We start from the raw sequence: 11,847 nt of genomic DNA, 5'->3' as shown, positions 1-11,847 counted from the left end.
TTCACACCCACGCACCGAGCCATATTCGCCTTCAGCAATACTTAGCCCTAGCAGTAGTATCGCAATATTCCACCTAGTGGTCCTCCTACCGTCGAGTGAACTGGCGCGCCATTCGCCTGCTTGAACACATCCTACAGTGAGTGGCCGGCTCTGATTGGAGCGACGATAAAACCCTGCGCGCAAAGCGAATGTGCAGAAGGGCTGCGCGCACTGGCTAATGACGGGCATGCTTGACAGTGATTGGCAGGGCTGCCATGACAACCACAGCACCACACCAGGTAGACCAATAGAAAAGCGAAACAAAATGTTTCAACGTTGCTCTCGAAGCTGATTTAGGGTAGCTATTACTCGTGCGGTGGCACTGCAGCGATAGCAGCGCAAACGCGACGTCATTTGCCGTCTTTTCCCATCTGTTTGTTTTTGTCCGGCGACTCCATGGTTTTCAGATCTCCTGTAGAGCTCTATCCCTCACATCTTTTCCTGCCCAATTTCGCGGATCGCCCTCTGCTTTTAGCGGGCAGCATTCCCAGAGCGCGCTCCCCAGAGGACTTACCGATGTTTCAGCTACCCACCCTAAACTTCTCGGCGGAACAGGTGGCCAGCGTGTGCGAGACGCTGGAGGAGACCGGTGACATCGAGAGACTCGGACGTTTTCTTTGGTCCTTGCCCGTGGCACCCGGAGCTTGCGATGCCATCAACAAGCACGAGTCCATCCAGCGAGCCAGAGCGGTGGTCGCGTATCACACGGGAAGTTTCCGTGAATTGTACCACATCCTGGAAAATCACAAGTTCACCAAAGACTCTCATGGAAAGCTCCAAGCGATGTGGCTCGAAGCGCACTACCAAGAGGCCGAGAAGCTGCGCGGTCGCCCCCTCGGACCCGTCGATAAGTACAGGGTCCGCAAGAAGTTTCCCTTGCCACGAACCATCTGGGATGGCGAACAGAAGACCCACTGTTTTAAGGAACGGACTCGCGGCTTGTTGAGGGAGTGGTACCTACAGGATCCTTATCCCAACCCGAGCAAGAAAAGGGAACTGGCACAAGCCACAGGACTGACTCCCACTCAAGTGGGAAATTGGTTTAAAAATCGAAGGCAAAGAGACAGAGCAGCAGCTGCAAAAAACAGGTCAGTTTAATCGTTTAAATTGAAATATAAGGAGATTATGGTTGTTCTTAATTTGAAGAAATCAAGAAGGCTACTATTTTGTATTATTCATAATTTTATTTAATCGGTAATAACAAAAAAGCAGTGTTTTATAGCCTAATAATTTCAGCCAATTGTTTTAGAATGAAACTTTGTAAAGCGTATGTTTTTCATCAGCATTTAGACATAAGAAAATGTAAACAATCATGACAGCACCAAACTGACATTTAGTCAGGAAAAACAATCTGTTGATATTATTTTAATTTACCCAATGTTCTTAATTATTTCATTTTTTTATTTATTTTAATTAGTTTGTTTATTTATTTATTTATTTTTACCCCAAAACGATTACAGTTGATCTCGCTTATATTAAATAATATGTGTGTATATATATATATATATTAAACAATAAAAAAGAGTCCTGCATGGACAGAATTTTGAGATGACACCATATTTACAACTACAAATATTCTTTAAAATAAAAATGCATTTAACTAAAAACAAAGACATCTTACTTTTATGTAATAAAAGCGGACAGTGTTGATATATGAAATAATATTTCTAGTATAGAACTCATATATTGTGTGTAAAATAATTCTGTTCTCAAATCTTCCAAAGTAAAAAAAATAGCCTCTAATTATCAGTATAAACTTCTGTGGCTAAATCTAAATCTGTTTGATCGCTTTACTTAATTTGGCAAACTTCAGGCTTGTAAACGATAATCTAGAGGGTAAATGTGAATTGAACTCATGTGACCAGTTCAACTCAAAGAATGCAGTGTGTGATAAATGTCCATTTGAAAATTGCTTTGGATAAATAATCTTAATTTCGAAATATTTGTGCATTTTAGGCTTCAGCATCACGGACTGGGTCAAAGCGGCCTGCGATCCATGTCAGAGTCCAGGTGTACACCTCACAGCTCGGCCGAGTCCCCGTGCGCTGCCGCCAGCCCCACTACCAGCGTCTCCAGTATGAATGAACGGGGAGACGCCGGGACCATTCTCTCAGTTACAGACAGTGACTCTGATTTCGACGTATGATCACCGTCAGACAAATATGGAACATTATTGCCCAGAGAAAAACGAACTTGTGAGAAAATGTGGGCAACAAGAGGGCCGGCCATCTTGCCACATTGTGTTCAACAAAAGGAGAAAAGCATGCTGTTTTTCCAGCGCTTAGACGGACTGACGTTTCGTTTTTTTTTTCGTTTGTCCTTTCGTTTCCAAGGCCTACTTGACAATTTTGCATGTTCATTTGTGAATATTTTGTATTTTAAAAAGGCATTTATGAAGTGGAGTAGAACTCATTGCCGTTCCCCATGAAATGAGTGAACCTGACAGGCAATTTTGTTATTTTGTGTTTATCAGACAATCGTTGAAAAAGTCAAAAGCACCTTTATTCCCCCGTCTTTTATGCGACAGCAGATGTTCATACTAATTTTATCTCGAGATTTATATTGATTTGTCCATGTCTGATTCGAAGTTTTCCTTAGATCTATAGGCTTATCTAGATATGCTTGTACGATATTGCAATTACTCCTCTCTCTTTCCTGCAAATTTCTTTATGTTGTGTCCATAAATCGTTTGTATAACTGTCTGTTAAGTGCTTGGAGATTTTAAATGTCTGTGCATTCTGCTCGTTTTTATACTGTAAATGGGATACTGGCGCTGAAAACGCAGTGTTATAGGTCACTTTTATGCAAATAAATATAATTTAATATAATGACTATCAACGTATTGTTTATTGAGTGAGTTGGCACTGTGACTGTTTCTGTTAAAAAATAGGCGACGGAAAAATCACCCCATTATTCAGTGTTTTATGCTTTCTGTGCATTAGTTTCATGTTCGTTTCTTGAGATTTCCCTTTTCACTTCAGGTGAGTGTTCAAATCAAGTTAAACACCAATAATATGTGTTTTATCGACTGAGAACATTATTCAGTTTTTAACAGCATTGCAAAAGTTTAAGGGGTGAAACCGTTAAATATATATATATATATAATTACTCGTTCATATTAACACATTCGTTTTTCTTATTAATAATAATAATAATAGTAATAATAATAATTATTAATAATATTTGTATTATTATAATTAATCAAAATAACAGTATAGTGGCATTGCACTTGATTGGGTTTGAAATAGCAAATTTAATTTTTTTGTAAATTTAGGAAAAGCAGCTTACAGTTTTTTTCTTTTTGGCAAAAAAAACTATCGCAGAACAAATGGAAGCTCATAATAACTTACAGTTTCTGTAGTTTACACCCGCTTGCGTTTGTTTTATGTAATAGAAAACTGCAGATATCCGAAAAATAGTGTCAAAAAGGGAGTGGAAAACAAAACAAATAGATATATAACAATTAATTAAAAAAACATTAATACTCATAAAAACTGAAACAGAAACATAAAAAAACGTAATTTTGGTAGGAAAATAAAAAAAAAACATGTATTCTTGCATCATTCGTGTGTTTAATTAGAAAATATAAAAATCATGATCCGTCATGCTTTTAACACATTATTGTTAAAAAACAAACAAACGTGTATTTAGACATCTGAACTAAAGACTGAGAGACAAATCAAACTAATGTTTACTGTTGTAGCCTGCTATTATGAGCAGTTAAAATAATGTTTTGCTCACCAGCCTACCCGTCGCTACGCGGTAAATAGCTTGTGCAAACATATTCACACCTATATATAATTATTTTTATAATAATAATAATAATAATAAAGACTATCTAAAGCTGAAATCACCTCGTTGTTCAAACATTTATATGTTTATTAACCTCATCGTTTAATTTCAGTCCTCTCTCACGGTGTCATAAGGCTAAATAACAAGAGAACGGCTTGTTTGCAGAGTCCTAATAACATTCCATTCAAGACAGAGAGTGTGTCGTTTACTGAGTGGGTTTCTCTTCCCTCTTCTCCCCTTTGATTTGATCGCTCAACTGAGCACAACTTTTTATTCGTGTTTATTCACGCGGCAGTTCCCCTTGACCTGGATTCATTGTGTTGCGCTCCAAACACAGCGCACCTTTTTAAGCACGCTGATGTGCATCTAACTTACCAGCTAACACGTTTAAGACAAAGGTATGCACACTTAATAAGTATAAACTCAACCCAAAAAGTTTATAGCGAAGCGAAAATGCTGTGAGAAATCTTCAACCTCTGTAGCAGGCCGATTGCATATGTAAAACATACCAGAATTAGCAGCAATATACGTCACAGTTTCTCGTTAGTTTGATAAATATTACATTAATCGTCAATTTTCAAGATGTCCAAAAATGTTGGCAATTCATTACACATAGGTTGAGGGACATGAGGACGAACGCAAACATCCCGTATATGCTAAAATCCGTTTGAACTTAAATTTGCACGACCTCTGTGCTGCTGATCGGAGAAAGAGCACTTTGATTCTAAAAAAAAAATACAAATGTAGCGCTACTTATTGTGACAGCATTATATTAACCTCCATAAGCATTTATGTTGTAATCCTTTCTATTCTTCGCATTAGTCATCTTTACTCTTTGAAGGAATAGTTCACCCAAAAATGAGAATTCTCTCATAATTTACTCACTCTCATGCTATCCCAGATGTGTATGACTTTATTTCTCTGCTGAATACAAACAAAGATTTTTAGAAGAATATCTCAGCTATGTTGGTCCATTCATTGCAAGTGAATGGTGGCCAGAACTTTGAAGCTGCAAAAATGATATAAAGGCAGCATAATAGGAATCCATAAGACTCCAGTGGTTTAACCCATGTCTTTCGAAGTGATATAAGTGTAGGTGAGAAACAGATCATTATTTTGCAATCATTTTGAAATAAATGTCCACTTTCACATTATTTGTTTTTGGTGATTCACATTCGTAATGCATATCACCACCTAACTGGGCAGAGAGGACAATTTATGTTAAAAAAAAGACTTAAATATTGATCCGTTTCTCACCCACACCATTATATCGCTTCTGAAGACATGGATTTAACCATTGGAGTTACTTTTATGCTGCATTTATGTGCTTTTCGAGCTTCAAAGTTCGGGCCACCATTCACTTGCATTGAATTGACCTACAGAGCTGAGATATTGTCTAAAAATCTTTTTTGTTAAGTAGAAGAAAGTCATGCACGTCAGGGATAGCATGAGGGTGAGTACATTTTTGGGTTAGCAATTACTGCTATTACTAGCAAAAAAGCTGTCTGTCCACCCCAAACATGCTCATATTGCTGCAAACATATTGACCCTACGCTTATACACTGCTGACAAGACATTAAAACTTGTGTCTGTATAATAGAAGGGTTGTGTTGTAATTGAATATTGAATAAATATAAGTGGTACACTGCACATCTATGTATGGCAGAATTACAAAGAGAAGTATGCCATTCCGATCTCGGCCAGTGTGTACAAATCGACAGACTTGACATTGAACGACTTGGAAGTCTTTACATCCTAGATTTATGTGCTGAGGTCGCCATCGTGTGGAGAACAGTCGATAAGTCAATATGAGAGAAGTTGTAGTTAATTAAATGTTTCATTTCAATACATTTATCATTTTAATCTATATTAGAGCAAAACAAGTTATCATTATGTCAAATAATTTATGACTACTTATGATGGAAAATGTGGTGTTGAAATAAACTGCAAAAAGTAGTTTGTTGTCAAACTACACTGGTGGCCAAAAGTTTGGAATAATGTACAGATTTTGCTCTTATGGAAAGAAATTGGTGCTTTTATTCACCAAAGTGGCATTCAGCTGATCACAATGTACAGTCAGGACATTAATAATGTGAAAAATTACAATTACAATTTGAAAAAAAAAAGACAGAATTTCTTAAACTAGCCTACTTCAAAGATTTCTCATTAAAAAAAATCCTCCACGTACAGCAATGACAGCTTTGCAGATCCTTGGTATTCCAGCTGTCAGTTTGTCCAGATACTCAGGTGACATTTCACCCCACACTTCCTGTAGCACTTGCCATAGATGTGTCTGTCTTGACACACCTTACAGTCTAGCTGATCCCACAAAAGCTCAATGGGGTTAAGATCCATAACACTCTTTTCCAATTATCTGTTGTCCAATGTCTGTGTTTCTTTGCCCACTATAACCTTTTATTTTTGTTTTTCTGTTTCAAAAGTGGCTTTTTTTTGCAATTCTTCCCATAAATTTTTTCTATTTTTTACCTAACATTGATCTTAAGACATGACAGTCTATTGCATAGTGTGGTAAACCAAAACCAAAAACAAACACAAAGACAATGTTAAGCTTCATTTAACGAACCAAATAGCTTTCAGCTGTATTTGAGGTTCATTTGGAAGTTTGGAAGGCCCCATCCCTCTTGTTGAGATCCAGGATTTAAAATCAAATGAAAACCTGGAAATATATAGAGAGTTTAGGATTTGTTTATAAATGTATAAACAAAGAAAAGTTATGATGTGAAGTGATGAAGACATATTTTAGATTCTGCTCTATTGTTAGGTCACTAATTTAATAAGCAAATTTGTGACAACTCCTTTGTACAAAAGGCCAGATTTTCTTGCTTCCATTAAAGCACACAATATAATGCACACAATATAATGCACACATATGCTTTGGAACAGTCTCAAAACATGCTGGGATAACATTGGTCATCGGGTTTGGCACACACTTGAGTCCATGCCACCTTGAGTGTATGGTGTCATTAAACTGAAAGGAGGACAACTGAAGTACAAAGAGAGAATGTAGAAATTAAATATTCTGGGTTCAACAAGTTAAACTCAATCAACAGCATTTGTGGCATAATGTTTATGATCACATAAATTCATCTCAACTTTTTGTAAAAAAAAAAAAGAACAAAAAAAAAAACGGACGTCTGGGTTACATTGAGGCCATTACTTTACAATGGAAGTGAATTGAGCTAATCCATAAACATTAAAATACCCACTGTTTCAAAAGTATAGCCACAAGACATAAACAATATGTGTGTTAACATGTTAACACTTTGTTGCCATGACGATGTAAAGCCATAAACCCTGTAATTACAATTTCAACAAATTTACAGCTCAAACAATACATGCATTTTAATAAAATAATTAATGTAAGTGCTTTAATAATATTATAAACCCTCCCAAGTTTGGCCAATTAACTTCCATTGTGCCACAATGTAAGCTCCAATTTTGCCTTTTATTTTAAGAAAAGGAGGGATGAATCAAAATAAATTTTTGTGGTAATCAACATTAAACCACAAATGCTGTTGGTTGAGCCTAACTTGTTTGAATCCATAGCATTCTTTTACATTGAATTTTCCACTCTATTTTGTTAAAGAGATAATTCAACCAAAAATGAAAATGTTCTCATCATTTACTTTATGTCTTTAGCAGAACACAAAGATTTTAAGATGAATATCTCAGCTGTGCAGGTCCATACAATAAAAATGAATGATGATCAGATTTGTAGTTCCAAAAATCACATAAAGGAAATATAAAAGTTATCAATACAATTTCAGTGGCTAAATCCATGTGTTCAGAAGCAATGTAAAAGGTGTCTCACCCACACCTATTAAATTGCTTCTGAACACATGGATTTAATCACTTGGATTGTATGGATTACTTTTATGTTTACTTTATGTAATTTTTTGGTCACCATTCACTTGGATTTTATGGACCTACTGAGCTGAGATATTCTTCTAAACAATCTTCTTTTGTGTTCAGCATAAGAAAGAAAGTCTTATACATCTGGAATGACGAGTAAATGAGAGAATTGTCATTTTTGGGTGAACACTACACCTTTAATAGTATTTATAATGAAAAACACTATTAAATAAATAAAAAAAATGCTAAGTTGTAAATATTTTCATACTCTAATGTGAATGTTTCTGCATCTTGCGTCAGAGTTGTCCAACAGCCTTGTACAAAAGTGAAATGGAGCATCTGTTATTGCAGGCATTGATCATGTTTTATTCCCATTTGATTTTAAGATGCATTATTGATAGAAATAATTGTACTTACCAAATTTAATTGAATCAATATTGTCATCATGTGTAAGTCCCATTGCTCACTGTAAAGATTTTTTCTCTTAATTGTCTGCTGCCATTTGTTCTTCATATTCTTATTATTATTCTGGTGCTTACCTTCATGTCACTTTCGCCTCCTCTCCAAGCACATCATGTTTTAAATGTGATATAATGTATAATACCATGCTCCAAGAAGTGAAAAAGCAAGTAGTAAGCAGATTAGCCAAGACCAAAAATGAATTATGAAGTTAAAGGTTGCAAAAAACAAGTTCCAAGCCAGGCCCAACATGTGTGGTGAAACAATGAATAGCAGATATACCGATTTTAATGACGTAACCTCACCAATAGGAGGCACTATAAGTTCATTATTTCGGTCGAGAAAAAAGTACAAAGCAAACATAAGTTCACATTTTCAATTAGAATATTTGAGTCTTTAATGAAAAAAATGTATTCAATTCAAATCGTTTAGTATTTATGTGCTATATGGAATTGTGTTGTTAATCTTATAGGCTAATGCAATTTACCGGATGATAAAGTTATGTTTAATGGAACAGACACTGATTTATACTTTTCATCCATTTGGATAGTGGACAGTTTTTCGTTTCATAAAACTTTGACCACTTACCTCAAAATTGTGAGTCTCGGGATGAACAACAAGCAGATATTCAGCCTGAGTTATTCCAATTCAGGCAAGGTTATGAATGTTCATGTTCTTAAATGCAAAGATGCCCATAACTTCACCTTTCATTTTCTGTTTTTTCTTACGTTCCTGTCTTAGCCAACTAATGCCTTGATACTATTCTTTTTAATCATAATAATTAATACAGTTTGTTAAAAATGTTTGCAAAACAATAAATAAAGAACAGGCATTTGTCCGTGACAAAATTCGTCCCGGTTTATGAAAAAAAAAAAAAAAGATTCAAACATTTTATTCGGGTGGGGCACTCACGAAAACACTTTATAGGAAATACTATATTAATATTATGTTTGTGGCATGTATTTTATTGTAGTAATAATCCAGTGGCGATTCAGTTAAAAAAATGAAAGATTTCCCCCCAAAGTTCTGTGCTCCACAGTGACCTGTGAATTAAACAAAACACACATTTTGTTCAATTGCAAGGACACAACACATTTATACTTCATTAAATATACATTTTATTAGTTCTTTAGCTAAACATATAAAAAACTATCCTTTGATTATAATTAATTGTGACAGTCATTTTCGAATGAAACATCATTCTTTACGAAGGTTAGATACAATCGGACGTTTCACGACATCTGGTGGTTTTTTTTGTTGTTGTTGTTCTTGTTTTTTATTGGCTAATGTCCTCTAAAATGAATAATAAAATGCCTGGTATATGATAACGATAGCTCGCTAGTTGTTTGTGGGTAAAAGTCAAAGATCATGAGTTTCACTTCTTATGATCCGAGTTCCATCAGGCTTGCCGTCATGGGGTTGAGAAGGCCGTCGTGCATGGAGAAGTGGTGGTGAGTGTCTGAGCCGTTAACGGGGATGATGGAGGCGCTGGGGCCGGGCAGAGGCGCAAAGCTGTGTAGGGGTGGCAGACCTGAACTTGAGGGCATCAGGATGGCTGGGCTCATGGAAGTGTGATCCGGGGTCGCCGCGGGAGATTTGTCTTCCTCTGAACTTTCACATAGAGATTTATTTTCGTTCACGCGAGAGGTCAATGGGTTGTGGTTGTTTGGATTTGCGCTCTCGTTTTCCCTGTTGGAGGAGATCATTCAGCTTCATTAGCAGGCCAGCAAACAACTCAACAACAACCAACTCTTGCAAATTCAAACAGCTTGACCGTGTATAACCAGATGTGACTAACAGAGCAGAGTGCCTTTATTTTACATCATTAAGAGCCCCATTATTTTAGCATCATATATTATCAATGCTATTTCGATTTTTATAAAGGTTATTTGGGCTATATTTAGAAACTATATTTTTATAGCTAGAATAATTATATTTATTATGATTATCATCATCATCATAATGATTAGTTCTCCTTTAGCCCTTTCTTAATTCTCCCTTTGATTCTTTTATAGACTTTTTGGAGATTTGTATTTCTAAAACGATTATTTGAGGGTTTTTATTTCCAGTATAATATTTAAACACATATCTGAATTATATATGTATACATTTGCGTAGTGAAAACTTACTTTGGCATCGCACACGAATAAAAAGGCAGGTAAAAAAAGGCAAAACCACTTGCATCAGTTGCGATAGCATTGATGTCGTTAAATTCAGGTCCTTCATGTCCTCAATACAAATGTGCTTAATGAGATTTTTAGAGCGTAATTTACTAAAACTTTGACAGATTCCAATTTTTTGAAAACAAATAGTTGATTTCGTATCTTTACTAATCTTTAGTGATTTACATCCAAGAGAACTTATTGAATAAAATTCTTCACACATTTCAGAAAATACCAGAATTATTTTGGTGGTCAGTACTGCACCGCTTTTACTATTATTACGTTTTAAAAGCGTTAAAATAAAAACAAGATTCTTCCTACCTTTCCTTGGCCTCTGCGGCACGGTCCCTCTGTCTCCTGTTCTTGAACCAGTTGCTGACCTGTGTCGTGGTGAGGCCTGTGACCTCGGCCAGTTCTCTCTTATCTCTTGGAGAAGGGTACGGGTTGTGAGTGTACCACTCTTTAAGCACACACCGACTCTTCTCCTTAAAACAATAACTCGTCTCCTCTCCATCCCAGATGGTGCGAGGTAGAGGGAACTTCCTGCGCACGCGGTATTTTCCCACGGCTCCCAGAGGGCGACCACGCAGTTTCTCCGCTTCGACGTAGTGCGCTTTCAGCCATAGCTGTTGCAGTTTAGGGTGGTTATGCAGAGAAAACTGGTGGCTCTCTAAAACTTTGTAGAGCTCCCTGAAGTTGCCTTGGTGAAAAGCAACAACGGCTTTGGCTTTCAAAACACTCTCGTTTTTGTGGAGGTGCTCACAAGCAGGTAAAGACCACAAGAAGCGCCCGAGACGTTCGATACTCCCACCTTGCTGAAGGACCTCACAGACACAGGCAACCTGTTCTTGTGTAAATCCAAAGGCTGGTGGAATGGACATAGTTGAGGGTAACGGGGTACCTGATGTGCTGCACCACGTATCTTACACGGTTTTAAGTATTTAAATCGGTATGGAGACTCCGGCAATGAAGCTTTCCCAACTGAAGAATTTCAGTAGGCTTCTTGATGTATATTTTACATGAAAAAAATGCTTTTAAACCAGTCCAAAGCATAATAAAAGTTAATAGTCGCAAAACAAAATCCAAACTTACACTTTGATTCTGTGTTTTGCATTGCTCAATTACATGAGTTCCACTTTTATGGCGCGCTTATCATTTCCTTCTTGTCTGACGCGCGCTCGTCGTGCGCATTAGATTCTTTCCACGACTGTCCTTCACTATCAGCCCGCCCTCTGGTTATCATATCTTTTACACATTCGCTGGTGTGTTAGGACGATTAGCGCATCCTCCTGGGGAGTCACACGGGCATGTGTGGGGAGAAGTTGTGTTGCAGAAACTGACCCTGCCTCTTGGAGATAGAGTGACACTTGGATGTCATGCACCTCGGGGGAATGAGTGCGCGCAACCCACTCAGAGCGTGATATCCAAAACAGACACTAGTGTAGGCTATAGTAATTACAAAACAAGGGGAAGTGAATGGATAACACGCTATTTTATTATATATAAAATAAATGTAAATAAC

General features: G+C 36.9%; 2 protein-coding genes across 2 annotated transcripts; one reads left to right on the top strand and one right to left on the bottom strand.

The window, feature by feature from the left end:
* The first annotated feature begins 362 nt into the window (after positions 1-362).
* LOC127633751 (homeobox protein SIX3-like) lies at positions 363-2,826 on the top strand. Its single transcript, XM_052113030.1, has 2 exons — positions 363-1,127; positions 1,996-2,826. Exons 1-2 carry the CDS (start codon positions 436-438, stop codon positions 2,183-2,185), a joined length of 882 nt encoding a protein of 293 aa, XP_051968990.1. The 5' UTR covers positions 363-435; the 3' UTR covers positions 2,186-2,826.
* A 6,320-nt stretch (positions 2,827-9,146) lies between these two features.
* LOC127633794 (homeobox protein SIX2-like) lies at positions 9,147-11,611 on the bottom strand. Its single transcript, XM_052113110.1, has 2 exons — positions 10,647-11,611; positions 9,147-9,852 (listed from the first exon to the last, which is right to left on the bottom strand). Exons 1-2 carry the CDS (start codon positions 11,204-11,206, stop codon positions 9,546-9,548), a joined length of 867 nt encoding a protein of 288 aa, XP_051969070.1. The 5' UTR covers positions 11,207-11,611; the 3' UTR covers positions 9,147-9,545.
* Between the last annotated feature and the right edge of the window lie 236 nt (positions 11,612-11,847).

The sequence above is a fragment of the Xyrauchen texanus genome, chromosome 40 (genome assembly GCF_025860055.1).
Source record: "Xyrauchen texanus isolate HMW12.3.18 chromosome 40, RBS_HiC_50CHRs, whole genome shotgun sequence".
Classification (NCBI taxonomy): domain Eukaryota; kingdom Metazoa; phylum Chordata; class Actinopteri; order Cypriniformes; family Catostomidae; genus Xyrauchen; species Xyrauchen texanus.
The sequence above is the reverse complement of the archived record's forward strand: the minus strand, read 5'-3'. Positions and strand labels throughout refer to the sequence as shown.